The 25691-nt window shown below is 67.1% G+C and overlaps 1 protein-coding gene across 1 annotated transcript; it reads left to right on the top strand.

Moving 5' to 3' along the window:
* SLCO4A1 (solute carrier organic anion transporter family member 4A1) lies at positions 1 to 22009 on the top strand. The gene is made up of 12 exons (XM_012772916.3): positions 1 to 83; positions 9281 to 10169; positions 11308 to 11398; positions 12861 to 12982; positions 13339 to 13450; positions 15581 to 15735; positions 16840 to 17035; positions 17982 to 18147; positions 18240 to 18409; positions 18644 to 18708; positions 19051 to 19199; positions 21271 to 22009. Exons 2-12 carry the CDS (start codon positions 9368 to 9370, stop codon positions 21415 to 21417), a joined length of 2175 nt encoding a protein of 724 aa, XP_012628370.2. The 5' UTR covers positions 1 to 83; positions 9281 to 9367; the 3' UTR covers positions 21418 to 22009.
* Positions 22010 to 25691: the final 3682 nt, after the last annotated feature.

Genomic DNA, 25691 nt, shown 5'->3' with positions numbered 1-25691 from the left:
CGGGCCGAGCGGATGAATGAAACCGGGGTGGGCTGCGCGCCGCGGCCAGAGCGTGGAGCGCAGCGCGGGCTCTGGCCGGAACGGTGAGTGCGCTGGGAGCCGGGCGCAGGGCGCAGGGAGCTGGGCGCGGCGCCGCCGCGGGTGCGGCCCAGGTGCGCAGCCCTGACCTGCTGACGTCAGGGGCGCGGCAGGTGCCCACTGGGGGGGGGCAGCGGCGACAGCCAGGTGGCTCCAGGGCTGGCACGGCGGGGGATGCAGGTGGGGCCGACGCCCCGGCACCAGCCGTGTCCGCGTCCGGAGCCCCTCCGCGGAGGGCGGGCGGGACCGAGATGAATCGGACGCAAAATTTGTCCCTCGCCGCCGCCTGCCAGGCAGGAAGCCCTGAGCCGTGAGAAGGCGGGCGGGCTAAGGGGACGTGTGGGAGTGACAGGGATGGGTCGTGGCGGGGCGAGGGCGGGTGGACGGAGTGGCCGGGCCCGGTAGCCTAGGCAGGTGGCCAGGAGGCTCCAGCCGAGCAAGGGACAGGCGCGCGTCCCCCGCGACGCAGCGCGGCGGGGGTCCCCCACCTGCGGCGGATGCTGCTGCTGAGTCAAGGAGGAAATCGTCATACACACAAGTTTCGCGCGGGCGGCTTTGTTCGCGCCAGAGCGGCTGCAGAGACCTCGGGAGGGGCGGGCGGGGCGGCCCCGCGGACTCCGTCTCTGCGGAAACCGCGGCCCCTTCTCTGCCCGGCCTGGGCGCCGGGGGTGCAGGCAGAGGCCAGCGGCCCGCGTGACTCCGACGGGGGTGGGGTCGCCTCTGTCGGGGAAGGGTGGCAGGAGGGTGCCACGTGGCCCCTGGGGGTGCTCTCGGCCCAGACCGGGAACCCAGGCAGACGCCGCACTTCACCTCTGCGGAGAAGCCGGCCGGGCACTTCCCGGTCAGGGCGGCCACTCGGGGCCCCGCCTGCCTGCCCGCCCCAGGAGAGAAGCCCCGTCCCCACGTGGGGCCGTGGTGGCCCTGCCAGACCTGGGGAGGTCCCCAGCTGCAGTTGGACTGGGAGGTTCTGTTTCTGCAGAGACGTTGGAGCCACAGTGTCCCCAGCGATGGAGCCAGCTTGTCAGTCGGTGCTCCGCAGCTGGACTTCAGAGCTCAGCTTGACGCTGTCCGGCTGGAAACAGGTCTGGGGAGCCCTGTGCTCTGCGGTTTCCATTCTGTGCTTCCGGGGCCAGCGGCCTTCAGAAGAGGGCACACCCTGGCTTTAGCGGCTCCTCTTATGGCCCAGTAGTAGTAACAGCAGTGACAACAGTAGCTGCTGAGCACACAGACCAGCCAGACCCCGCACTAAGTGCTGTGAGCATCACGCCAATCCCCATAGCAACCCCCTGGAGAGCTGTTGCTGCTCCCGTTTTATTGAGAAGTCCGCAGGGGCCTCAAGCAATTAAGGATTTGCCTGAGGCCACACAGCTGGTGGGGGGGAGGTTCGAACCCTCCTGCTTCCAGACACTGCACTTGGCCATTTCATAGTTCTGTCCTTCTGGGGGGGGGGGGCAGCCAGAAGTGCCAGGCCCAAGACTCAGAGCAGTGACCTGAAAGGTGAGCCCAGAGCTAAGGACACCGAGTGTTTGGCCCAAATAGTGCTTGTGGGACACAGGTTGATGTCTCTCTGGGTCGAGCCCCCAGCCCCACGCCCCTCCTGCCACTCGAGGGAGGTAGAGAGGACGGGGCCTCCAGGTTGGCCCTGATGCTGGCTGCAGCCGGATTGCCAACCTGCCCTGTGTGGGCACCTGTCCTGCCTTCCTGCTGGGCAAGACCAGCAGGTACTGCCTGGAAAATTCTTCACGGGGTTGTGTCCCTCCTGTGTGGCTATGACCTAATCCGTGGCCCCTGGGTGTGGCCCCTGAAGCAGGTGCTGGGGAAGCCCCGACTGGTGGAGACAATGCTGGGCGTGAGGTCAGGGCGGGGCCGGCCCGAGTGCCGTGAACGGGGGGCCAGGTGGGCAGAAGTACCATCCCTGCTAGAGCAGCTGACTCCCCATGACCAACCCAATGCCGAGCTGGCCCCCACCATGCCCCTGGTGGACCCTAACCCTAACCCGGGCTCAACAACCCCAGCTGCAGCGTGAGCCCCAGGTCCACTCTGAGCTCCACTGGCAACGGCTTTCCCAGCCCGTGTGCAGCCAAAGTTAGCTGGACAAGCTCAGCGTAGCCCCTCAGGTGTCCCTGATGCGGGAGTCTCTGCGAGGGTTAATCCACCGCCCTGCTGGGTGCTGCTGAGCCGACACAAATCCGTGGCTTTGGGACTCGTAAGCCAGGGCGAGTGGAGTCCCCAAACTCTCCCCAGCCGTTGAGCGGTGGTGGGCAGTGTGAGCCTGGGGCCCGTGGCCGGGGCCGAGAGGCCACTGGGGCGCCCGGCTGGGCAGGGCGGGAGGGCAACGCCAGGCACACCTTCCTGCTTCCCCGCGGCTACAGCAAGCTGGGCGTGGACACAGGCCACGGAAATGTTCCCTCCTGGGCCACGTGACCTCCTCATTCTCACCAGTGGCAAAGAACCCATTGTTGGCTTTTGGAAGGGACACACGATAGTCCTCGAAACCTCCCCCCGCCCGCTTTTGTTCTGGGCGTCGGCTGCTTGGCTGGCCTCTGAGTAGGCTCGGTGTGAGCCGCCCGGACCCCGCTGTCAACCCCTGCGTGGAGTCAAACAGGCCCGTGGGCATTGGGGTCTGGGGTGGGGAGGGAGGCACAGCGGCCCAGGTGTCTGTGGGACTGGTGGAGCCCGTGGCCCTGCTGCCAGAACACTGGACCCTGGGCTATGTCCTCCCTGGGTCCCTGCAGGGTCTGGGCTCTTCCCCCCTCTGGCCTCAGCCGGCCTGCTGTCCTTGGACTCGGGCTCGCCTCGCCCCCTGGTCTCCCCTGGTCACCACGGCACGGCCCGCCTCCCTCTAGCATCTCACAGAGTGAGACTCTTAGACCACGTGTCTAGGGGAGGGTGGATGCTTTTGCAAAAGCCGCTCACGGGGTAGCCCAGAACTGGGCCGAGCATAGGGTGAGGCTTCATGTGCCAGTGCCCAGGAGCTTGGACACCGGGGCTGGGGGCTTCCAGCATGTTCTCTCCACCCCATGCAGGCCCGGCTCCCCCTGAGCACCCCTCCTGCCCATGGCCCTTCCCTTTGTGGCTTTTTTATCTGGCAAGCTTTGGGGTGGGGGGTCCCTGAGGCCTCATTCCTCCGCCCCAGCCACAGAGCGAGCTTGGGACCCTCGGGGCTTAGTGTACCACTGCACCCTGCCCTTGCGTTTTGTCAGGGGTCTTGGGAGACACTGCTGCCCTGATCTTAAGACCCATGGCCCTAGGAGCCCCCTGAGAGCAGACTGGGCCAGCTGTGCTGGCAGGTCCCTCCTCTGGACAGAGCCTGCACTCCCAAACTTCCATCCCTTCTGCGTTATGTCCCTCCCACAGATTGGGGGACCAGGTTTGTGACCCTTTGCTGGCAGCTCCTCTGAGCCACCTGCTCTTCCTTTCCACCCCCTGCCCCCATGCCCTGCAGTGCTCAGGGCTCTCCTGGAGGAGGGACGTCATGGGACCAGTCTCCTCTGCCCCCTACTCTAGGGCCCAGCCCCCGCTCACCTGCTGGCCCCAGGACAGGGTCCCCAGGCTGGGGAGCAGGATCCCGGAGTCTGTTCCCCTTCCCCAGAGACAAGGAGAGCGCTGAAAACCATGGGGACCCTCACGGGGATCCCCAGGTTGTGACCGACACTTAGTGCAACACCAAAGTGAGAGGGGAGTTGGGGGCGGGAGAGACAGGGGGGGTGGGCTCAAGACCTGCAGGGGGGGCCCCTGGACCCCGAGTCTGGGGTCCGTGTTCCTGGGCCCGCTGTGAGTGGAGGACTCAGGGGCTCATTCCTCCTGCTCCTGATCTCATGCTGTGGGGAAACTGAGGCTGAGAGAGGACCCCCCCCACATACACCCCATGATCCGCCTGGCTTGGAGACAGCCTCTCTCTGATTCTCGAATCTGCTCTTGCATGGTGGGGGGGAGGGTTTCAACTCCATGGCTTGAACGTGGAGTCGGGAAGAAGAGAAACCCTGTGCCCGGCGCCCGGCGCACCCTGCCCTCCCCACACTCCCAGGGCGGCGGCGGGGGGGGAGGCGAGGACACGAGGAGTCGGGTTGGACGGCAGGGCACTCAGGAGGGACGGGTCCTGCCAGGGCAGGCCCTGGAGCCTCGTGCCCCGGCTCCTTCTCCCAGACAACCCTGCATTGTTGGCCTCCATGCAAAGCAGCCGGCTTCCTGTCCCCCACCTGTGGGAGGTCACCAGGTATGCAAATCGGCGTGTACCAGGCACTGCTGGCCATCCCAGGTCCTGCCGCCAGCGTCCGTGCTCACCTCGTGGAAGTGAAAGCTCCTTCACTCGCCCCACTTGAGGGAGAGATGGCAAGAGAGAGTCCCAGGTGTCACAGGGTGGGGGGCTGCTGGTGCCCGGAGGGGCTGGCCACATGGGTTGAGGCCGTGGCCTCAGAGCAGGCGGGTGCCATGTGGGGGGGGGCCTGGTGCCACCTCCCACACTTAGCTGGCGAAAAGGAGAAAGGACCTGCGGTTCTGCCTGGCCCCCGAGTTCCCGGTGGGGCTTAGGGACCGAGCCTGGGGTGTCCCCTAACATGGAAGTGGTGCTACCTGCCCACCCCAGCTCCAGGCCCCCCTGGGGACATTCAGCCAGACTGTCCTGCAGGGAGTCGGGCAGGCCAGGACCACTCGAGGCTTAAAATACTACTCAGAAGCCCTGTGGCCTTTCTACTGCTCTCGGGGAGTTGGCCTGTGCAGGCAGCCCCGCTGGGAGAGGAGGGGCCGGGCGAGCCAGGGAAACACGGAAGCAGATGCAGACACGTGGGGAGACAGGCCGGGACCGGCCTCCAGAGACGGGCTGTGCGGAGCCTCCTGCTTGGGCTTCCCCCAGGGCAGGTGTCTGGGGCTCGGGAGGAGGAGGAGCTGGGGGCGGCTGGCCGCGTCTCTCAAAACCCCCGGCCACACGTTCTGGGCACAGGCGTGGAGCAGTCGGCACGTCCTACCCGAGACACAGCTGAGGGACCCGCCAGTGTGGGGAAGCCGGAAGAGATCTCTGGCCACCTGTGGTGTCCTCCTGAAATAGTGAGCACAGGCACACGCACACATGCAGGCACACACACAGGCACACATGCAGGCACACGCATACACAGGCACATGCACACGCAGGCACACACACAGAGGCACACAGAGACACACACAGGCACACGCACACACAGGCACGCGCAGGCACACACAGGCAGTACACGCAAGCACACACATAGGCACAGGCACACATGCAGGCACTGGCATACACGGGCACACACAGGCACATGCACACATAGGCACACATGCAGGCACACACATACACGGGCACACACAGGCACACGCACATATAGGCACACATGCAGGCACACACATACACGGGCACACACAGGCACACATGCACACACCCTGTCCACTGACGCCCAGGTCTCGACCTGGGCCAGAGGCTCTGGGTACTCGTCATCCTCCCGCTAATCATCTTGACCTAATCCTGGACTCTGGCTGCCCCCGGGCCCCTCCCACCTCCCGCCTCCCGCCAGGTTGTGGGTCAGACCGGGGCAGGCCTGGCAGGCAGGCTCGGGCTCCCTGGGAAAGGCTGCCCTCCCCTTGCTTGGGAGTGGAGCGTGGTTTGCACTCTCCCAAGCCCCGGGAGCTTCCACACTCCACCCCAGCCTCCCCTGGCCCCAGATATTCTCCCATGGGATGAATACGCAGGAGCAGTGGGCGGCGGGCAGGGGCCCAGAGGTGAGCAGGTGCTGGGTGGGCCACAGGCAGAGCTGCCAGCCCAGCTCCAGGCCCTGCTTCACGGGGTCCCTCCCGACTGCCGGCTCGAACCCCCAGACGAGGGTCCCTCGGCCCCTTTCAGGGAGGTCATTAGGAGGGGCAGGTCCTTTGAACTTGGGCCGGATGTGAAGGCTGCCTGCAGCCCCTTCCTGATGCCCTGTGGGGGGACGAGTTTGCGGGTCAGAAGAGGCCACTCCTCTTGCTGGGGGAGGCTGTGGGGTGGATCTGGGGCAGGCGCCGCCCCTCCCTGCCCCAGGTTCCCAGCGTGGGAAGCCAGCGCACCTTTCTCACAGTCAGTTCTACATGAGGCACTTTAGGCATGCACATGTGTGTGCACGCACACGCATGTGCACAGACATGCACACGGCCCCAGAAAGGGAAGCTGGGAAGGGCCAGCTGCCTTTGTCCCTGGGCCCTGCTGCAATGTCCTATCTTCCGTTGGGGACCTGTCCAGGACCAGGGGACCCTCTAAGCTCTGCTTCCAGCCCCCAGCCCTGCCTCCTGCCCACGAGGGCCCTGAGTCTCAGAGCCGCAGAACTGCCGGCCTTAGCAGGGACAGCCGTCATGAGCCTGGTGTCACTAGCAGCGAGGACAGATGTGGAGTTCACCTGGGTTTGACTCCTTGGAATCCAGTGGATTCCAGAGAGAAGCCCCACATGAGAGGCCCAGGTCACGCCCTCCAGGAAGCTGACGGCTGTGACCCTGACGGGGGCTGGCCATGTCCCCGGAGCCTGCGTCTGGCTGCGGCACTGCAGGCTGGCTTCTGTGGCAAACGTTAGCCGTGGAGCTCAAGTGCTGCCCTACATGTTCAGCCAAGGGCGGCCGTAGGTCCCGGCCAAGCGTTGACATAGATGTGGGCGTCCACCTTGCAGGGCAGAGCCTCTCCCTGCTGCCCCCTGGCACCCCGAGTAAGGGTGGGTGCTCAGGACGCAGGGGGGTGGGAGCCACCACCAGTGACCCAGCCACCTCTCGTGGAGGCAGGGACGAGGCTGGATGCCCCTCGCGGGAACTGCCGCACGTATGAGCTCAGCCACGCCCGCGCTCCAGCCCAAGCCTCCACTTTCCAACACAGACGCCGCCAGGAAGGAGGAACAGCCGTCTGGAGAGGCAGACCCAGCCCGGGAGGGAACCGGGAGCGGGCGCTGTGGCAGGCGCCCTGCAGAACGCGCTCGCTGGGCGCTGACTCGGTGGCGGGAAGGGCAGGTCTGCACGGCACACAGTGGGCTGCTGTCGGGCCTCACCCATCTTCAGAGCCGGTGGCGCCGTGCGGCTCTTGTTAATACCTCCCTTTGCCATAGCGGGCAGCAGGTCACCCGGCCAGTACTGACCGGGATTTTAAATGACTCGGGCTGAGTCTGTGTTTACATCACAGCTTTTCATCCAGGCGAAGCCGCCACCAGTTGGAGCTGCTTGGGCACTACGACTCGTTCCCTTTTAGCCGTGGCTTCTATTTCCGGTAGGCAGTCGTCCTGTTTCGTCGTGGCCTTTGCTAATCAGGAAGGCTTAGCGATCCGGCTTCCCTAAATCCATGAGGACTGGTCCCCTCGCCGGCTCCCCCCGAGATGGCCCGTCCCGGAGCAGGTGCTTGAAGCAGCCGGCGTCTGGGCCTGGGCTGGAGTCGTGGGCTCCGCTGCGCTCTGCGCATGAGCGCTGGTGGGCACCGCCCGCCCGCACCGCCGGGCAGGCCCTCTCTGAGCACAGCCGGCCCCGCTCCGGCCAAGCCCGGCCGTTCCTGCATGGCTGGCCCCCTCCCTCGGAACTCAGTCCCGGCCCAGGACGAGGTCAAGTCCCCTGCTACTCGTGTGTGTGCATGTGCACGTGTGTGCACCCCAACCTCCAGCACAATCCTCAGGGCACCCCTTGGCTCCGAGTGCGTGTGTACACGTATGTTTGTGTGCACGCATCAAGAAGAAGACCAGAGGGAAATGCACACAAACGCTGTCGGTGGTCTCTGGGCTTTGGCGTTTTGCGGTGACTTTGGGTTGGGCCTTTCATCTTCTCCGCGCTCTGTGCAGCCGCCCCTGCTGCAGGAGCCCGTCCACGTCTGGGCCGGTGGGTGGCAGGGCCGCTGCCTCCTGTCGCCCTGCCCGGGGCTCGCACCCGTCCCTCCCTCCTACGCGGTTCCTGCCATGCCAGCCTGGCTGCCCCGTGGTCTTCGGGACACCAGCTGCACTGCCAGCTTGCTCCGTGCATGTGGACTGGGTCACACCTTGTCCCCGGGGAAGCGCTGAGCGCACTCGCTCCTTCCTTGGGGCTCGTCCTGCGCGGCACCTCCCACACAGAGCCTGCACCCGCTGGCGGTGTCTGCCGTAGGTAGAACTGCGGGTGCGTGTGGCACCTGGGGAGCGGCCCTCGGGAGTGGCTGCTTGGAGTTTTTGCTCCCTGGCCTCAAAATCTGTCTGCTGATAGCCGGGAGGTCACAGTTTCCAAAGTAAACAGAGGCACGTGTGTGAGCGCCACGTGACGGGGCGCGGCCCTGTCCACAGCGCCAGGAGGCAGCTGTGGTGCAGGCACGGCTCTGCAGCCGCCGTGGCCAAGTCCTCACTGCCGCTGCAGGCCACGTGGGCTGGGGCCAGTCACTGCCCCCCGCCCCCCGGCCCCTTGCCTCACCTTTATGGCCTGGGACAAGGCCTGGCACACAGTCGACGCTCATGTACACAGTTGGAGCTCATGTACACAGTCAGAGCTCATGTACACAGCCGGTGTGAGCATCCCACTCAGCACTGTGGTGGGGCTCTCCGGGGCCCAGCACATTCGCCCCCTGGGCCCTGAGGAGGCCGGAGGGGCGAGAGAGGTGGGGCCTGACAATGCCACAGGGGAGCCACGTGGCGGCCACTCGCCCACTGCCCGGTGCTCAGGGACGGGGGCTGAGGGGCCGGGCGCCGGTGCAGGATGTGGCGAGAGGACCCAGAGCCACCAGCTCTGGGGCTCAGTGCACGGGGTGGGGTCACTGTGCGGCCCCGGGGAGGGCAGTGGCAGGGAGGGGCCCCGCCAGGTCTCTGCAGTGGAAAACGCACGTCGCCACGCCCGCATGTGCGCCCGCTGCAGTGCCCGCACGGCCACCCTGAGCCCTGTGCACCTGCCACCGCAAGAGAAAGTTGTTCCTTGTGTAAAAACACGCTAAGCGAAGCCCGCAGTTCGCATCCCCACGTGTGAGGCGTAGGCCACTCCCAGCCCCGCCATGCAGCCACGGGCGTGGCTCTGGGTGCCCAGCAGGACTCTGCCTCTGCCCAAGGCCAGGGTTCAGCGGGGGGACGGAGCGTCCACATCGTCCTGTCACCCAGGGACCCCCCGCAGCCCGTTCAGCCCCACCTGACTGGACGCCCGGCAGGCAGAGCCGTCGGCCACACGGGGTGCGGGGTGTGCCGGGACGTCCACCCCAGACCCACGTGCTCGCGGGTGGACGCCAGCTTGCTAACCGGCGGTTCCCCCGCAGGGCACTCCAGGCCCCTGGGATCCCGCCACGTGACAACCCCAAGCTGCTGCAGCCGCCCGGCCCCCCCGCCCCCCGCCGGGCACAGAGATGCCCCAGCACGCCACGGGGGACAAGCCCTTCGCCTCCATGCTGCCGCTCACCTTTCCCGGCCCGGCGTCCGCGTTGGAAAACGGGGTTGAGCACGCGCCCCCCGGGAGGCGGGCGTCCCCGGGCTCGCCCCTGAGCCCCGGGTCCCTGCGCTCCGCCGCGCACAGCCCCCCGGACGCCTGCAGCCAGCCCCTGTGCGACCTCGGGAAGCGGGGCGCCCACGAGATGCGCTACGTCTCGGCCGGGCCGCAGAGCACGGCGTGCGGCTGGCGGGCCTTCGCGCCCGCGTGCCTGCAGGCCTTCAACACGCCCAAGGGCTTCCTGCTCTTCCTGTGCGCGGCCTCGTTCCTGCAGGGCATGACGGTGAACGGCTTCATCAACACGGTGGTCACCTCCATCGAGCGCCGCTTCCACCTGCACAGCTGCCAGAGCGGGCTGGTGGCCAGCGCCTACGACATCGCGGCCTGCCTCTGCCTCGCCTTCGTCAGCTACTTCGGGGGCAGCGGGCACCGGCCGCGCTGGCTGGGCCGCGGCGTGCTGGTCATGGGCGCTGGCTCGCTGGTGTTCGCGCTGCCGCACTTCGCCGCCGGCCCCTACGAGGTGCAGGTGGACGCCTGGGCGGCGGCCTGCCCGGCCAACCGGAGCGCGGCGTGCGGGGACCGCGCCTCAGGCCTGTCCGGCTACCGGCTGGTCTTCATGCTGGGCCAGTTCCTGCACGGCGTGGGCGCCACGCCTCTCTACACGCTGGGCGTCACCTACCTGGATGAGAACGTCAAGTCCAGCTACTCACCCGTCTACATCGGTGAGTGCGCCGGCGGGGGGCGGCATGGGCAGGAGGGAGGGACGATGGCCAGGGAGCTGCCGGCCCTGTGCACACCCCCCTCGTGGTCCGGACGCTCCCACGTGAGCCACAGTTCCACCTGAGCACCCTCGGGGGTGGGGCTGGTGTCGCTTTTCCTGCCAGGCGCCTCAGCTCGAGCCCTGTGCTGGGGGTCCGGCCCGCCCTGCACACGGGCCACGGGACACGCCAGGGGGTGCAGGGTGGTGCCTGGGTCCATGGCTCTGGGGCCGCATGCTTCTGCCCAGAGCCTCAAGCACACCTGGGAGGAGTTTCATGTGCGGATAAGTGGCCGGGACAGGGCCCGACCACGCCACGGCTCCCCTGGAGCCACGACTGCCTCCTGTCTGGCCGCGCAGGGCGGGCACAGGCCGGGGGGGGGGGATGGGAGAGTCAAGACGCTCAGGAAGAACCATGAGGCGGCTCCTGCCTCCACTCGGTGTCCTGGCCACACGCACAGCCCAGGTCCCTCGCCTGCCTGCTGCTGGGCGGGGAGCCCCTATCCCCCTTCACAGGCCTGAGTTGGCCGGGGGCTGCTCCCACCCACCCCCACCCCCGAGTGTCCCTCCAGCCTGGCCCTGCGGGGAACAGTCACAGCACGGCTCTGGCCGGCACTGCAGGCCCTGCCGACACCGCGGTTACAGCCTCGGCTTCCTCGTGTGCCCCGTAGCTCTGTCCCTGCCAGCCACTGGCGGTGGCCATCCCAAGGCCCGAGGGCGCATTGAGGGTCGTGTCACTGGGGGACAGGGGACGTCCCGCCACGCTGGCCCTTCCAAACTCGCCTCCCGGCGTGAGACAGACCAGGCCGCAGGCTGCGGGCTCCAGGCCGTTTCTCCCGGGGTGTGTGCGCAGTGCGGCGTGGACGTGGCCTCGCCCTGCAGAGCGGGGTGGGGGTCTTGGCTCTGTCTCGAGAGGCCGGACGGCTCCCACGGCCGGCTGCGAAGGCATCTTGGGTCGATGCTGACTGACGCCAGACCCGGGAGGCTGCACCGGGCAGGGCTGCTCCTCGGGCTCCAGGTGGGGCTGGCGGGTGTGGGGGCCTCTGTCAGGAGGGTCCCCACGGTGGCACACGGCAGCCCCAACGCCTCTGCTTCCCCTGCAGCCATCTTCTACACCGCGGCCATCCTTGGGCCGGCCGCCGGCTACCTGCTTGGAGGCGCCATGCTGAACATTTACACGGACGTGGGCAGACGGTGAGTGACCTGGGCCGCGCCCCTGCCTGTCACCCACAGGGACAGCACCGAGCAGCAGGAGGGTCCATGTGTCCCTGGAACGTGGTTCTAACTGAGCAGGGACCACAGGGGAGTCAGGGAGTCGCGCTGGGCACAGCTGGTGCCCGCCGGGCAGGGGGGCAGAAGGGCAGGAGGACAGGAGGGCCAGGGCTGGCTCCGCTCTGCACGGCTCTGGGTCTGTGGGTGGCGCTGGGAGCCAGGCCTGGCGGAGGCGCCGGGCGGACGGGCGGCAGCCTGAGCCCAAGAGCTCCGACGCCCATGGAGCCCTGGTCACGGTTTCTCCAAGTGGCCTGAGATTCTTTCGCTTCCTTCATTTCCTTGTATCTTTCGTTTGTGGCACCAGGTTTTGCAAATTTAAGCTGGAAAGTGGGAAAACAAGAGAGACGGAGGGAGGGACAGAGAGACAGGGACGGAGACTGAAACACAGAGACGGGGACCGGGAGGGAGGGGCAGGCCTGTGTCCTCGCTGGCCGGGCTCTGCAGGGTCCATCCTCCCCCTGCACGCAGGGCCTGCCCCTGCTACGTTTCCACGACTACCCGCTAAACTGCGTCACAGACACCGCTACCCCCGGGACCCTTTCTGCAGCTGGGCCTCTCGCCGGGGTTTCTAGTGCTCTGACCTCCGTGGAGCCACCCTCGGCCTCGGGCTGACACGGGGTCAAGGGCACGTCTGTGCTGGGCCTGGAGGCAGGTCAGGGTCGGGCTCCTGGCCCTCTCTGCCGTCCCAGCCCGCTCTGGGATCCGGCCCGCTTTGCAGGCAGGGCTTTGCAGGGGCTCGAGGCAGAGCCAGGGCCCGGCCCTGCAGGTGGCCCTGGCATTTCCGTGCTGGAACAAGGCGGGAGCCCGCCCGAGCCGGCCGGCCGAGGCCTCACAGGGTGTTGGCGCTCCCTGCGTCCCCGCTGTCCCTTCACCTCTCTGCTGCTCTGCTCTCGGCCGCCGCCCCCCTGTGCTGACCGTTCCCGGGAGCCCAGTGTGCCTGCAGAGTGTGACGCGCCCTAACAGTCCCTTTGCGGGGAGCTCCGGCGAGCTCCAGCTGGGCCCTCTGCCCCGAGCTCCAGGAGGCCCTGGGGACGCCATCTGTCACCCTCTGCACTGGTGGGGAGGGACGCCTCACCCGGCTGTTGCTTGGGGAGCCTGCCGCCCCACCCCCGCAGCCCCGCTGTGGTCTCACTGTGAGCACCGGGCCACAGGCCACGTCTCGGGACCCCGAGCGTGGGTCAGGGCGTGGAGCCATCTGTCCCCGGGGGGAGCGGCCGAGCCAGGGTGCTGTTTGCTTCAGCCTGCAGGGAAGGGGTGGGCCTGCAGCTGGCATCGCCGTGGGCCTGTGCTGACCAGGGACCCTGGAAGTCCCCTGCCCGGTGCGTGTGCCATGCAGGACACGATGGCCGCACGCTGATTCACGTGCCACCACAACTCTCCACAGGACAGAGCTGACCACTGAGAGCCCGCTGTGGGTGGGTGCCTGGTGGATTGGCTTCCTGGGCGCGGGGGCCGCTGCCTTCCTCATCGCCATCCCCATCCTCGGCTACCCCCGGCAGCTGCCAGGTGGGTTTCCCCGCCCCAGCCCAGCCCCTTAGAGCCGGGGAGGAAGGACACCCCTCCCGCCCCGTCCTCCTCCCCGCCACGCGAGATTCCACAGCAAACCCCGTTCTCTGGGGCAAAACCTTTGATCTCCACCCTCCTGCCCCGGCGGGAATGGGCTTGTCCCAGACACGACGGCCCGTCGGCCCCTCCTTCCCACCTGTCCCACGCGTGGCCCTCACTCTCGTGCCCCCACCCTGTCACATCCTCGCGTGGTTTCTGTCCACCACCCTCCAGCCCCGGGTCTGCCATCGTGGCACGGTGACATTTCCAGACCCAGCAGTGGGGGAGGGGCTCCCACTGACAGCCTGTCCTTCCAGGCTCCCAGCGCTACGTGGTCATGAGGGCGTCGGAGACGCAGCAGCTGAAAGACGACGGCCACGGGGCCACGAGCAGCCCGGACTTCGGGAAAACCATCCGAGATCTGCCCCTGTAAGACCCGGGGGGTCGCCGAGCCCTGTGTCCTCAGACCCGCCGAGGACCCCAGGGGGACAGTCAGAGTGACCCCTCCGGGGTCCCGTGGGAAGGGCCCCTGTCGTGACCCTCCGGTCCCTGGAACGTGGGCTGAAAGGTTGAGGAGCAGCAAACGGAGCCTCCTGGCCGCGGCCCAGGCCCCGAGTTAGGGCTGCGCCCGCCGTGGCCGGCCCTGCACCCTGTGGGGACAACCAGAGCCCCGACCTGTTGAGGTGCTAGAGGGACAGCGGGGAGGCTGGGGGGTCCGGGTCTCTCCTCTGGGTTGAGCCTTCCCTGGGGGGCTCTCAGGGTGGTCACTGCTGAGCCCTCCGAGGGGCCATGTCCTATCAGCACGTCCCTGGGCTGGCGGTGGCCACGTGGGGGTGATAGGCTGGGGAAGGACAGCGTCAGGGCCCAGGTGGCCCACTGGGGCCATCCCCTGCGCAGGGGCAGGGCTGAGGTGGGGAGTAGACGCTGCACAGGGCTTTTCTGGGGGGCTCCCCATCCTGTGAGACCCCTGAGGGGCTGGGAGCTGCCTGCCAAGGACCTCGCGGCCGAGCGGACCCAGGCCCCCCTGGCCAGGCTTGCTGGCACTTCCTCCAGGGGCCCGGCTGCCCGCCCTCCCCATACTCCTGTCCCGAGCTGGTCCCTGCCATGGGCGTGGGGACCCTAGGTCTCCTGCTCTGTGAGTGATGAAGAGGTCTGTGCCCAGGGCCCGTCCCTGAGCAGCTGCTGCAGCGAGTAAATGCTGGGCCTGGCGCCCTCTGTTACAGCCGTGACTAATTATCCGGGCAAATTGAGCACCCGGCGGGCTTCGATTGGGAAACGAGGAAGTCTGTGCACCCTCGGGAGACTCCCGCACCCTCCTGACCGGCCAAGCACCCGGAGCCTGGGCAGGCCTGGGCAGGGCCCAGGAGGAAGTCACCGGGACTGTTCCTCCCGCCTGGTCCTCACGGCCGAGACCAGCTGGGGCAGCACCGCTCTGGGAGGGGACTTCCTCACGCCCCATCTTGTCCCTTTTGTTAAGACATGAGCCCCGCTGGGCGCGGTGGCTCACGCCTGTCATCTTAGCACTCTGGGAGGCTGAGGCAGGAGGATCGCTCAAGGTCAGGAGTTCAAAACCAGCCTAAGCAAGAGCGAGACCCCGTCTCTACTAAAAATAGAAAGAAATTAATTGGACAACTGAAAATATATAGAAAAAATTAGCCGGGCATGGTGGCGCATGCCTGTAGTCCCAGCTACTCGGGAGGCTGAGGCAGGAGAATTGCTTGAGCCCAGGAGTTTGAGGTTGCTGTGAGCTAGGCTGATGCCACGGCACTCACTCTAGCCCAGGCAACAGAGTTGCCTGTCTCAAAAAAAAAAAGATGTGGGGCCCACGTAGCTGATCAAAAAGAAAGCCTTTCCAACCCCAAGGTTAGAAAGTAGGTTTTGGAAGAACTGGGCTCCCCTGTTCTAATCAGGGCGGGGACAAAAGAAGGCTGGTCGTGCCCCCGTGCAGTGAGTCTGAGTGAAGCCGTGTGCACCGACGGCGGCCAGCGTCTGCGCAGCCGGCGTGGGGCAGCCGCTCCGGGAAGGGCCCTCGGAGAGCCAGCCGGGCCCACCCAGGGCGCCTTGGAGGGGCCCCCATTCCAAATCAGAAGGGCTCCCAGCCCCACAGTCTCCCGGGGCTGGTGGCTGAGAATGGCCCCACCATCAGTGCCCCGTCCTCCTGCCCTGGGGGCCCGTCCAGTCCCGGCCATGGTGGCCTCTGCCCCCCAGCCGGCACCACTGACCGGGGGTGATTGAACAGGGCCCCGGGCCATGTGGGGTCTTCCCCCACCAGAAGCCAGGGTCGGGCCAAGGGGTGATAAAGTTCTTCTGTAAACAGTTACTGCAGCTTTGGGGACAAGCGGCCACAGGCTCGGTCACGGGGTCTCTACCTGCTGGAGCCCAGCCCTGCAGCCCGTCTGTGCTACTCTGCACCCCACCCCCTTCCCTCCCAGGACCGGGCCCTTTGTGCTCAGGGGAAGAGGCGACAGCCTGGGGAACAGCAGTTTTCTCACACCTGGGTCTGGCCCACCCTGACCCTCTGTCTCTTCTCTCTGGTCTTCATACTGCTCCTCTGTCCAGCTCCCTCTGGCTACTCATGAAGAACCCCACCTTCATCCTGCTCTGCCTGGCGGGGGCCACCGAGGCCACGCTCATCGCCGGCATGTCCACGTTCGGCCCCAAATTCCTCGAGTCCCAGTTCAGCCTGAGTGCCTCGGAAGCTGCCACCTTGTTTGGTGAGAAACCCGAACCTGGGGTCCTCTGCTTTTTCATTCGCTCTCGGATGAGTTGGGGTCTTTGAGGACATCTTCTAGAAAGATCCAGACAGGGCACGCACTCGGGGGAGGGCCCCAGCCCAGGGTGCAGGAGCTGAGGGCGCCCTGGGGCTCTGCGAGGAGGCCCCGCCACCCACGGCACTGACCAGAGCTGCCCGGCGGGCAGGCAGGGCTGCGCCTCCCCTCGGGGGTTTGGGAAGTGCCACCACAGCCACTGACCAGGTGGGAGGGCAGGGTGGGCTCCACCACTCACCACCTGGCCTCAGCCTCCAGGATTTGCTCCAGGGAGGGTTTGGGCCCGGCTGTCCCTGTGTGCCTGGTGGCAGGTGGCCCAGGTCTGCAGAGGGTGGGCCCCTTCTCTGCCAGGGTGCACCAGGAAACCCATGCCACCCCATGACTTGCTTGGCAGGAGGGGTAGGTGTGTGGGGTCCTGCTGGGCGGGGGGCGTGTCCAGGAAGCCTGTGCCCATCCTTCAGGGCTCCACTCTGTGGACCCTCTCCCCTCCCCCTGCCTGGCCTGGCTTCTCGGGCTGACCCCACGCACCTGGAACCCCATCCAGGACAACTTCCTCCCTCCCAGCCCCCCTCCCCCTGCCCAGGGGTCACCCCCACGGGCTCCCACCACTGGGCGCTGTCAGCCTGGAAGCCACGTGCTGGCTAATCCCAACTCTGTGCCAGAGGGCGGTGGCCGTGGGCTTCTGTCACAGCTGCAGGGACTCAGCAGGGGGTACGTGGGCAGACAGCATGGTTGCCCTGGGGGCCTTCCCGTGACCGGCCTTCTCATCAGGGCGGGGCTACTGGGCCTCCTCCAGGTTCCGCCCTGCCCCTCCCTGCAGGCCCTGGACGGGCGCCGGGGGCTCTGCCTGCCACTGGGCAGCCTTTGATCCCGGGGGCTCTGCCTGCAGCTGGGCAGCCTTTGATCCTGGGGGCTCTGCCTGCAGCCGGGCAGCAGTTGATCCATCTGTGCCTCAGTTTCCCCGCCTGTGCAGTGGAGATAATAAGAGCGGGGCTAATGCCACACCCCCGGGGCCTTCCCGAGTCCCACTAAGCCCTGCCCTGTCCCCAGGGTACCTGGTGGTGCCGGCGGGCGGCGGCGGCACGTTCCTGGGCGGCTTCTTCGTGAACAGGCTGAAGCTCCGCGGCCCCGGCGTCGTGAGGTTCTGCCTGCTGTGCGCCCTGGTCGGGCTGCTGGGCATCTCCGTGTTCTCCCTGCACTGCCCCAACGTGCCCATGGCGGGCGTCACGGACAGCGACGGCGGCAGGTGAGGGCAGGCAGGTGAAGAGCGGTCGTTTTTGGGGGGGTCAGGGGTCAGGACAGCTCAGCACCAGCAAGGGCAGTGCCCCCCGGCACACACGGCCCCCGTTAACGCCCGAGTGGAATGACGCCAAGTCGGCCCGGCTCTGTCCCCGGGGAGGGGCCTGTCCCTCTCCGGCCTCAACCTTCTCTGTAAACGGGACAGTCCTGGCCCGGCACACGGTCCTGGAAGCGTCCCCGTGTTGACACGGGATGGCCTGGGGCCGGGCCCTGGGGGTGCCGTGGTGGGCCATGAGGGGCAGCCCGTCCGGCGGCTGGCAGGGCCCAGATGCCGCACACAGCCTGCACCTCGGCCGGGGCTGTCCTTGGGAGTTCCCGTGGCAGGTGTGGCATGAGGCGTGTGGTGTGTGGCGTGGGAGGTGCAGAGCCCTCTGCCGCGCGGTCAGTCATCGCAGGCCCAGGAACAGCCCGAGGAAGTCAGGAAGGTGTGCACAGCGGACGCCGTGCCGCGAGGGGCTGGGGAGTGCGCCGTGACACAGAGAAGACCTGAGTCAGAAAGGGGGGTGCATATGTGTGGCCGCCACCTCATGTGCACGCAGATCGCCTCTGCACACGCGTGGGCCGGCCAGCCTGTGGCTGGAGACCGAGGGTTGGGGCCACGGGGGTGTCTCTTCCTGGGCACTCTGGCAATTGACGCAGCACCTGTGTTGCCCACCCCCCAAAGCAACCAACAAGCATGAGTGTCCCCCATGTGTGCCCACGTGTGCCCCGCATGTGCGCTGAGGACAGCCGTGGCACCCTCAGGCAATCTCACCCGCCTGGGTGGCGCAAGCTCAGAGAGTCTGCAGACCCAGGGGAGGCTGGGTGAGGACAGGCCGCGCCCCGAGGCTGTCCCCGTGCCCGAGACACCCGCCTGGCCTGGCCCAGGTCCCCTCACCGCCCTTCCCCCACAGCCTCCTGCTCGAAGGCCGCCTGAACCTGACCATGCCCTGCAACGTGGCCTGTGCCTGCCGGCCTGAGCACTACAGCCCTGTGTGTGGCTCCGACGGCGTCATGTACTACTCGCCTTGCCACGCGGGGTGCCGCGCAGCCTCCCAGACCGGCCTGGGCGGCCAAAAGGTGAGTGGACCGCCGCCCGTAGCCCCTGCCCCACCCGGGCCCTGGGAGGGCCGCACCTTCCTCCTGTAATCAGCGCTGTTTGGGCTCCTCAGGTGTACCGAGACTGTAGCTGTCCTCAGAATCTGTCCTCTGGTCTGGGCCAGGCCACCGCAGGGACATGCTCTTCCGCTTGTCCGAGAAAGCCCCTCCTCCTGGGTTTCGTTTTCGTTGTAATTTTCTTTACGTTCCTCAGCAGCATCCCCGCGCTCATGGCAACGCTACGGTAAGCCCAGTTTGCGCTTGTCCGGAACCTTCTCTTGCAGCCCTGGAAGGTGGAGCTCTGCAGACCCTGCAACCCCGCACGGCAGGCCTGTCCGTCTGACCTCTGGCGAGGTGCCGGCCACCCGGGGAGGTGGCGGTGTGGCCAGGGGCGGGCCAGGACCCGGCCGCCAGCGTGGGGGTGTGGCGTGGCACGCAGCCCACCCTCGGGTACCGATGCTGCGGTTTTCCATTGCAGGTGTGTCTGTGACCGGCAGAGATCCTTTGCGCTGGGAATCCAGTGGATTGTAGTTAGAACACTAGGTACTGTGCGGCGCGAGAGGCCACGGCCGGTCGTGCAAGTGTTCACTGCACAAGGGCACCCAGCGGGTGTGCATCCCAGCACCCGCCCTGTCCCGTGGGGAAGAGCTCCGTTCCCCAAGTGACCACTAGAGGGGCCCACTGCCATTCGTTTGCCCAGCGGGTTTCTTTCCCTTGGAGATCTCGGGAACTCCCAACCCGGTGCCAGGCCCCCTTTGCCCGTGAGAGCCCCTGAGAATCCCCGCAGCCAGTGTCACCTTCCCAGAGCCTGTCGTTCCCGGTCCCTTGCCCACCCGGCGCCCCGTCCGGCCGCATGCCAGGCGCTGAGCGAGCTTCTCTCCGCAGGGGGCATCCCGGGGCCCATCGCCTTCGGCTGGGTGATCGACAAGGCCTGCCTGCTGTGGCAGGACCAGTGCGGCCGCCAGGGCTCCTGCCTGGTGTACTGGAACTCGGCCATGAGCCGCTACATGCTCATCATGGGGCTCCTCTACAAGGTGAGCCGGGCCTCTGGGCGGGTCTGAGCGCCAGCGCCGAGGAGGGGAGCGATTCTGCCCCAGCCAGCCAGGGCTCCGGGACACCCGGGGCTCTTCCCCAGCTCAGCCCCAGCCCTGGGGTGCTGCACGGACGTCACAGTCACTAGATGGGGCGTGTGCACCTGCTGGCTGCAGGGACTCAGGACACGGGACGGCCACGGAGAGAGAGCAGGCCTGGCCCGGGGCTGCCTTCTGGGCTCATGCTCCGAGCCCCACCAGCCCCCAGCCTGGGCGAAGGGGCAGCCACACTCCCACCTTCCGGGGGGGGGGCCTCCTCGCTGGCCCGGGCTGGTGCCTGGTGGCCCCCGTGAGCCGAAAGCTCTGGGGAAACACAAGTGGCTCCTCCCCGACCGGGCAGCTTTCTATGACTGTCCCCACCCAGGGGCCTCGGCCGGGGGCGCGTGGCATTAGCTTCCCGCGTCTCCAAGCCGGACTTGCACTTCTCAAGCTGCCCAGAGAAACTTCCTGCTGTAGCTCTTGGCGTGTGAGACCCAGGAAGAAACGCGGTGTTTATATTTTGAATTTCCCCATTAGAGGAAAAATAACAAAACCTTCTAAGTAAAATGGAACCCTAGGGCCAGCCACTCAGAGGGGCTTGAGCTCTTCCGTGGGTGGCAGACACCCGGGTTCCACGTGGGGAGCACACGGCCCAGGTGCTGCTGGGACGGAGCCCCGGGGGCAGGGACAGACCAGCTGGCTGGTGTCCCCCCGGGTGGGCGGCCCTGGGCGGCGCAGTGGGTGAGCTCACAAGGACCGCAGCTACCCCTCTAATCTGAGCAGTCACTTACCGAGGTTTCAGTTACCCGAGGTCAACCTAGGTCTGAAAATATTTAACGAAAGATTTCAGAAAAAAGCAATTCGTAAGTCCTAGGTTGTGCACGGCCCTGTGTAGCGGGCGGAGCCCCTGCGTCCTGCCCAGGCTGGGTCTGCCCGGCGTCTCCACGCCGCAGCCACTCCCACCTCTTGTCGCCGTGGCCGGCGTGGCTTTCAGACCCGCAGTGAGGCGCCGCCATCGCAGGGCTGCGTTCTCGTAACTGTCAACCTAAAATAATCAAAAGTTTCAGATAGGCGGGGCGGCCAGGCTCACACCTGCAATCCTAGCACTCTGGGAGGAGCTCAGCGGGGACTGGCAGGGGTCTGACGGCGCAGAGACCACCGTCACTCACTCGCTCTCAGACACGTGTCCAAACCCGGCCGTGAGTGGGGCGGCGACGTAACAACGACAGAAATAAGCTAACGCGCCTGAGCCAGCCCGAAACCATCCCCGCCACCCCTGGCCCGTGGGAAACTGTCTCCCGTCAAACCCATCCCTGGGGCCAAAGAGGTGGGGGGGCCGCTGCGTTACGAGCCTCGGTTTCCAGAGCTTAGCCTTGCCCCTTGGCGCAATAAATTTGGAAGGCCCTGAAATCTTTTCTTTTCACACGGCCCTTAAGTCACTCAACAGTGGCCCCAGAGCTGCCGAGAGGCCGGGAGGAGCCGCCAAGTGCTTCCTGCAGGGAGGGGCCTTGGCGTTGCCCGGCTAGGCTTGTCCCGCCCAGGGGTTCAGGCGCTGCTGGAGGTCTTACGCCCCAGCATGAGGGTGAGGCGGGGCCACCGTGCAGCTCCCAGGAAGTGTCCGGAGGCCCAGGCCCCGCCCCGACGCCCCGGAGCTCAGGCAGCGCCATGAGGGCCAGGTTTGCCCTCAGCAGCTCCGGCTTGGTGCCAGTTCCAGGAGGGAGCGGATTTAGGGCGCCCCTTACGCCCTGACGACCTCTGACCTGGTCACATCTACGAAGACCCTATTTCCAGAGAAGGTCCCGTTCACAGGCACCCGTGGTGAGGACGTGGGTGCCTCTTTCTGGGGGCACTGGCCCCCCCACGGCCAGACCCCGCATGACCTGCCGAGCTCTGTGTTCCCTCAGCCGGCGTTTTACTCCCCGCGCGGCGCTGGGAGCGGCTACGTGGGCAGCATCTCTGCAGAGCAGGCCGGGTGGGGCGGGCAGGGCTGGGGGACGGCCGGTGGCCCCGGGCCAAGCAGCTCCTCCCCCCGCAGGTGCTGGGCGTCCTCTTCTTCTCGGCCGCCTGCTTCCTGTACAAGCCCCTGGCAGCATCCTCAGACGGCCTGGAAGCTTCCCTGCCCAGCCAGTCCTCGGCGTCCGGCAACCCCACGCCCCTCCAGCTCCGGAGCGACGAGGTCTGACCACCCACCTGCCCCACACGGGGACACCGAAGCCCCTCACGTTTCCCGCGCCGCGCACACGGCCTGCCACGGCGGTGAGGGGCCCGCCCCTCCCGAGAGCTGCAGGGCTGAGGGCCGGGCGTTTGCGCTGGATCCGGGGCCACAGCGGGGTCCTGTCGGAGCCTGAACCGGAAAAGGCACCGAGAGACAGCGATGTGAGGCGCGTCCGACGTGAGCCGCGCCGCCCCCACGGTGCTTCTGGACGCCTGCCCAGCCCCCACTTCCCTGGGCGACTCCCGCGCGTGGGACCTTCCACGTGACCCGTGATTTACGGTCTGCCGTGACCGCCCGTCCCCAGAGCTGAGCAGCCCGCCGTGGGAGCAACGTGCAGAGACAGACACGTGTGGACCGTGTTTTTCACAGATCGTATTTACAGAGCTGTTTTGTACCCGGCCGCGTGGCGTGGGCAGGCGTGGGCAGGTGTGGGCAGGTGTGGGCAGGGGCTCTGGGCCCAGCCCCAGACGTGGACTGTGTCCCCCTGCGGGATGTCCCTTTCTGCGTGTCCTTAGTTAAAAGTCCGCACATGTGAATATATTTTATTACTTAAACCAGACGTCCCTGTGTGGTGTGTCTTTTGTCAATGAGTTTGTGAGGTTGGCGGCTTCGCCTGTCCTCTGTGCGGGTTTTTGCGTGGGCACCGGCCGGAGGCAGGGTCCTGGCGCCGTCCCCAGGCCGCGGTCCCGGCTCCCTGCCTTTTGGGCGGCGCAGGAGCGTGTGTGCATGTGCGTGTGCATGTGCGTGCCTGTCAGCACGTACACACACGCGTGTGTGGAAGCTCCGGGAGGTCTGGCTTCTGCCGCGGCTCTCGGGCGGGCCCTGCCTCCTCCCGGGAGGTGGTGAGCCGTCCTGAGACCTGCCCGGCCGCTCTAGGGGCTGCTGGCGGCAAGGACCCCGTGGGAGAGCCCCTCGGGAGGACACAGGCCCCGGCCCCGGCCACATGCGTGCCCCACGGTGACCCTCTGAGGTCAGACAAAGGTGGGGAGGTTGGGCGGCGAGGAAACAGCAGAGCTGACCTGGGGGACGCGCAGCCCCGGGGTGGCAGCGTGGGGACAGCAGTGCGACGATTCTGACCCCTGGGAGTAGAGAGGAGGGGTGGCTTTCAGCAGCGGGGTCTGGGTGCGCCCGCACTGCCTCTCCCTTCCTTGCTCTGACCCCATTGTCCGCTCCCTGCTCCCCTACCCTGTTCCCCACTCCCTGCTCCCCTTCCCTGCTCCCCTCCCTGCTCCCCTACCCTGCTCCCCTTCCCTGCTCCCCTACCCTGCTCCCCTTCCCTGCTCCCCTCCCTGCTCCCCTTCCCTGCTCCCCTTCCCTGCTCCCCTTCCCTGCTCCCCTTCCCTGCTCCCCTCCCTGCTCCCCTTCCTGTTCCCCACTCCCTGCTCCCCTTCCCTACTCCCCTCCCTGCTCCCCTTTCCTGCTCCCCTCCCTGCTCCCCTCCCTGCTCCCCTTCCTGTTCCCCACTCCCTGCTCCCCTTCCTGTTCCCCTTCCCTGTTCCCCTTCCCTGCTCCCCTTCCCTGCTCCCCTTCCTGTTCCCCTTCCCTGTTCCCCACTCCCTGCTCCTCTTCCCTGCTCCCCTTCCCTGCTCCCCTTCCCTGCTCCCCTTCCCTGCTCCCCTTCCCTGCTCCCCTTCCCTGCTCCCCTCCCTGCTCCCCTTCCCTGCTCCCCTTCCCTGCTCCCCTTCCCTGCTCCCCTCCCTGCTCCCCTTCCCTGCTCCCCTTCCCTGTTCCCCTTCCCTGCTCCCCTTCCCTGCTCCCCTCCCTGCTCCCCTTCCCTGCTCCCCTTCCCTGCTCCCCTCCCTGCTCCCCTTCCCTGCTCCCCTTCCCTGTTCCCCTTCCCTGCTCCCCTTCCCTGCTCCCCTTCCTGTTCCCCTTCCCTGTTCCCCACTCCCTGCTCCCCTTCCCTGCTCCCCTTCCCTGCTCCCCTTCCCTGCTCCCCTACCCTGCTCCCCTCCCTGCTCCCCTCCCTGCTCCCCTTCCCTGCTCCCCTTCCCTGCTCCCCTACCCTGCTCCCCTTCCCTGCTCCCCTCCCTGCTCCCCTCCCTGCTCCCCTTCCCTGCTCCCCTTCCCTGCTCCCCTTCCCTGCTCCCCTCCCTGCTCCCCTTCCCTGCTCCCCTTCCCTGCTCCCCTCCCTGCTCCCCTTCCCTGCTCCCCTTCCCTGTTCCCCTTCCCTGCTCCCCTTCCCTGCTCCCCTTCCTGTTCCCCTTCCCTGTTCCCCACTCCCTGCTCCCCTTCCCTGCTCCCCTTCCCTGCTCCCCTTCCCTGCTCCCCTTCCTGTTCCCCTTCCCTGCTCCCCTTCCCTGCTCCCCTTCCCTGCTCCCCTTCCCTGTTCCCCTTCCCTGCTCCCCTTCCCTGTTCCCCACTCCCTGCTCCCCTTCCTGCTCCCCTTCCTGTTCCCCTTCCCTGCTCCCCTTCCCTGCTCCCCTTCCCTGCTCCCCTCCCTGCTCCCCTCCCTGCTCCCCTTCCCTGCTCCCCTTCCCTGCTCCCCTTCCCTGCTCCCCTTCCCTGCTCCCCTCCCTGCTCCCCTTCCCTACTCCCCTTCCCTGCTCCCCTTCCCTGCTCCCCTCCCCTGCTCCCCACTCCCTGCTCCCCTTCCCTGCTCCCCTCCCTGCTCCCCTCCCTGCTCCCCTTCCCTGTTCCCCTTCCCTGCTCCCCTTCCCTGCTCCCCTTCCCTGCTCCCCTTCCCTGCTCCCCTCCCTGCTCCCCTTCCCTGCTCCCCTTCCCTGCTCCCCTTCCCTGCTCCCCTTCCCTGTTCCCCTTCCCTGCTCCCCTTCCCTGTTCCCCACTCCCTGCTCCCCTTCCTGCTCCCCTTCCTGTTCCCCTTCCCTGCTCCCCTTCCCTGCTCCCCTTCCCTGCTCCCCTCCCTGCTCCCCTCCCTGCTCCCCTTCCCTGTTCCCCTTCCCTGCTCCCCTTCCCTGCTCCCCTTCCCTGCTCCCCTTCCCTGCTCCCCTCCCTGCTCCCCTTCCCTGCTCCCCTTCCCTGCTCCCCTTCCCTGCTCCCCTCCCCTGCTCCCCACTCCCTGCTCCCCTTCCCTGCTCCCCTCCCTGCTCCCCTCCCTGCTCCCCTTCCCTGTTCCCCTTCCCTGCTCCCCTTCCCTGCTCCCCTTCCCTGCTCCCCTTCCCTGCTCCCCTCCCTGCTCCCCTTCCCTGCTCCCCTTCCCTGCTCCCCTTCCCTGCTCCCCTCTGCAACATGGGCAAGCCAAGCCATGGCCCTGCAGGGGAAGGGGCAGCAGGGAGGAACTGGCCCTGACGATGCCAGGAAGGGGGTCCTCCCAGCCCAGCAGTCCCTTCCCTGGTTGCAGCCGCATCGACCTCTCCCCTACACTCCGGCCACCCACCACCCGCACACGGCTCCCAGTGCCCTGGGGCATCTCCAGAACCTGATGGCAAGAACCCCCCACCTCCCTCCCAAACTGCGCCTCTGGTCTGGCTCCCAGGTGGTTCCCCGCCTCCCCGTCCACCTCGATCTAAAAACGCCAAGGAGTGGCCTCTGTGGCCCTCGTGTCCCTCTGGCCTCCGCCCGGCCTCCTGGGTCCTGCACTTGCTCCTTGCCTGGCCAGACATGCAGGCCACCTCCCGCTACATAATGATTTAGCGATTTAGCGTTAGGGACCAGGTTGCTCCTCCCAACTTCCTCCCCAGGTCTGGAGGGTTTGCTGGAACCCACGCTGGCTGCGCCACCTGCAGCCTCCTCCCACTCCGGCAGCCCCCACGCGCCCCACCCCCTTGACGCTGCCCTTCCCTGTCGACAGTTTGCGGGTCTCATGCAGACCCGGGAGGGACAGGAGCAGACGGCTGGGCTGACGGAGGCGGTGGACCCGGGCACAGAGACCCCTGAGCCCGGGTGACAGAGCATCCTTGTGACTCAGTGCGGGGTCACAGGAGCGCCCGACCTGACAGGACACGCTGCACCCTCGGGTCCCCGCGGGCACCAGTCTGGGCTGCGTCCTGCGGCTGGCCCTGCCCTCCAACGTCCTGGGGCTCGGAGAGGGAGTCCCCGGCCCAGCCAGGAAGGCACAGCCACGGGGCCCACGCCTGTGGGCCTGGGAAGGGAGGGGCAGGCAGGACCCCGAGGCAATTCGGAGGGAAGAGCCTGACCACAGCAGGAAGAGCGCAGAGGTCAGAAAGTGTCAAAACCTCTGGTTGCTGAACACGTTCCTCTCATTCTTACGTTAGTTTGAAACGATCACTGAACCGGCGCATGCGGAGAACTCGGCCAGCCCCGCAGCTCACAGGCAGTCC

The sequence above is a fragment of the Microcebus murinus genome, chromosome 16, assembly GCF_040939455.1.
Source record: "Microcebus murinus isolate Inina chromosome 16, M.murinus_Inina_mat1.0, whole genome shotgun sequence".
Lineage (NCBI taxonomy): Eukaryota > Metazoa > Chordata > Mammalia > Primates > Cheirogaleidae > Microcebus > Microcebus murinus.
This window is presented reverse-complemented; position numbering and strand designations above follow the sequence as displayed.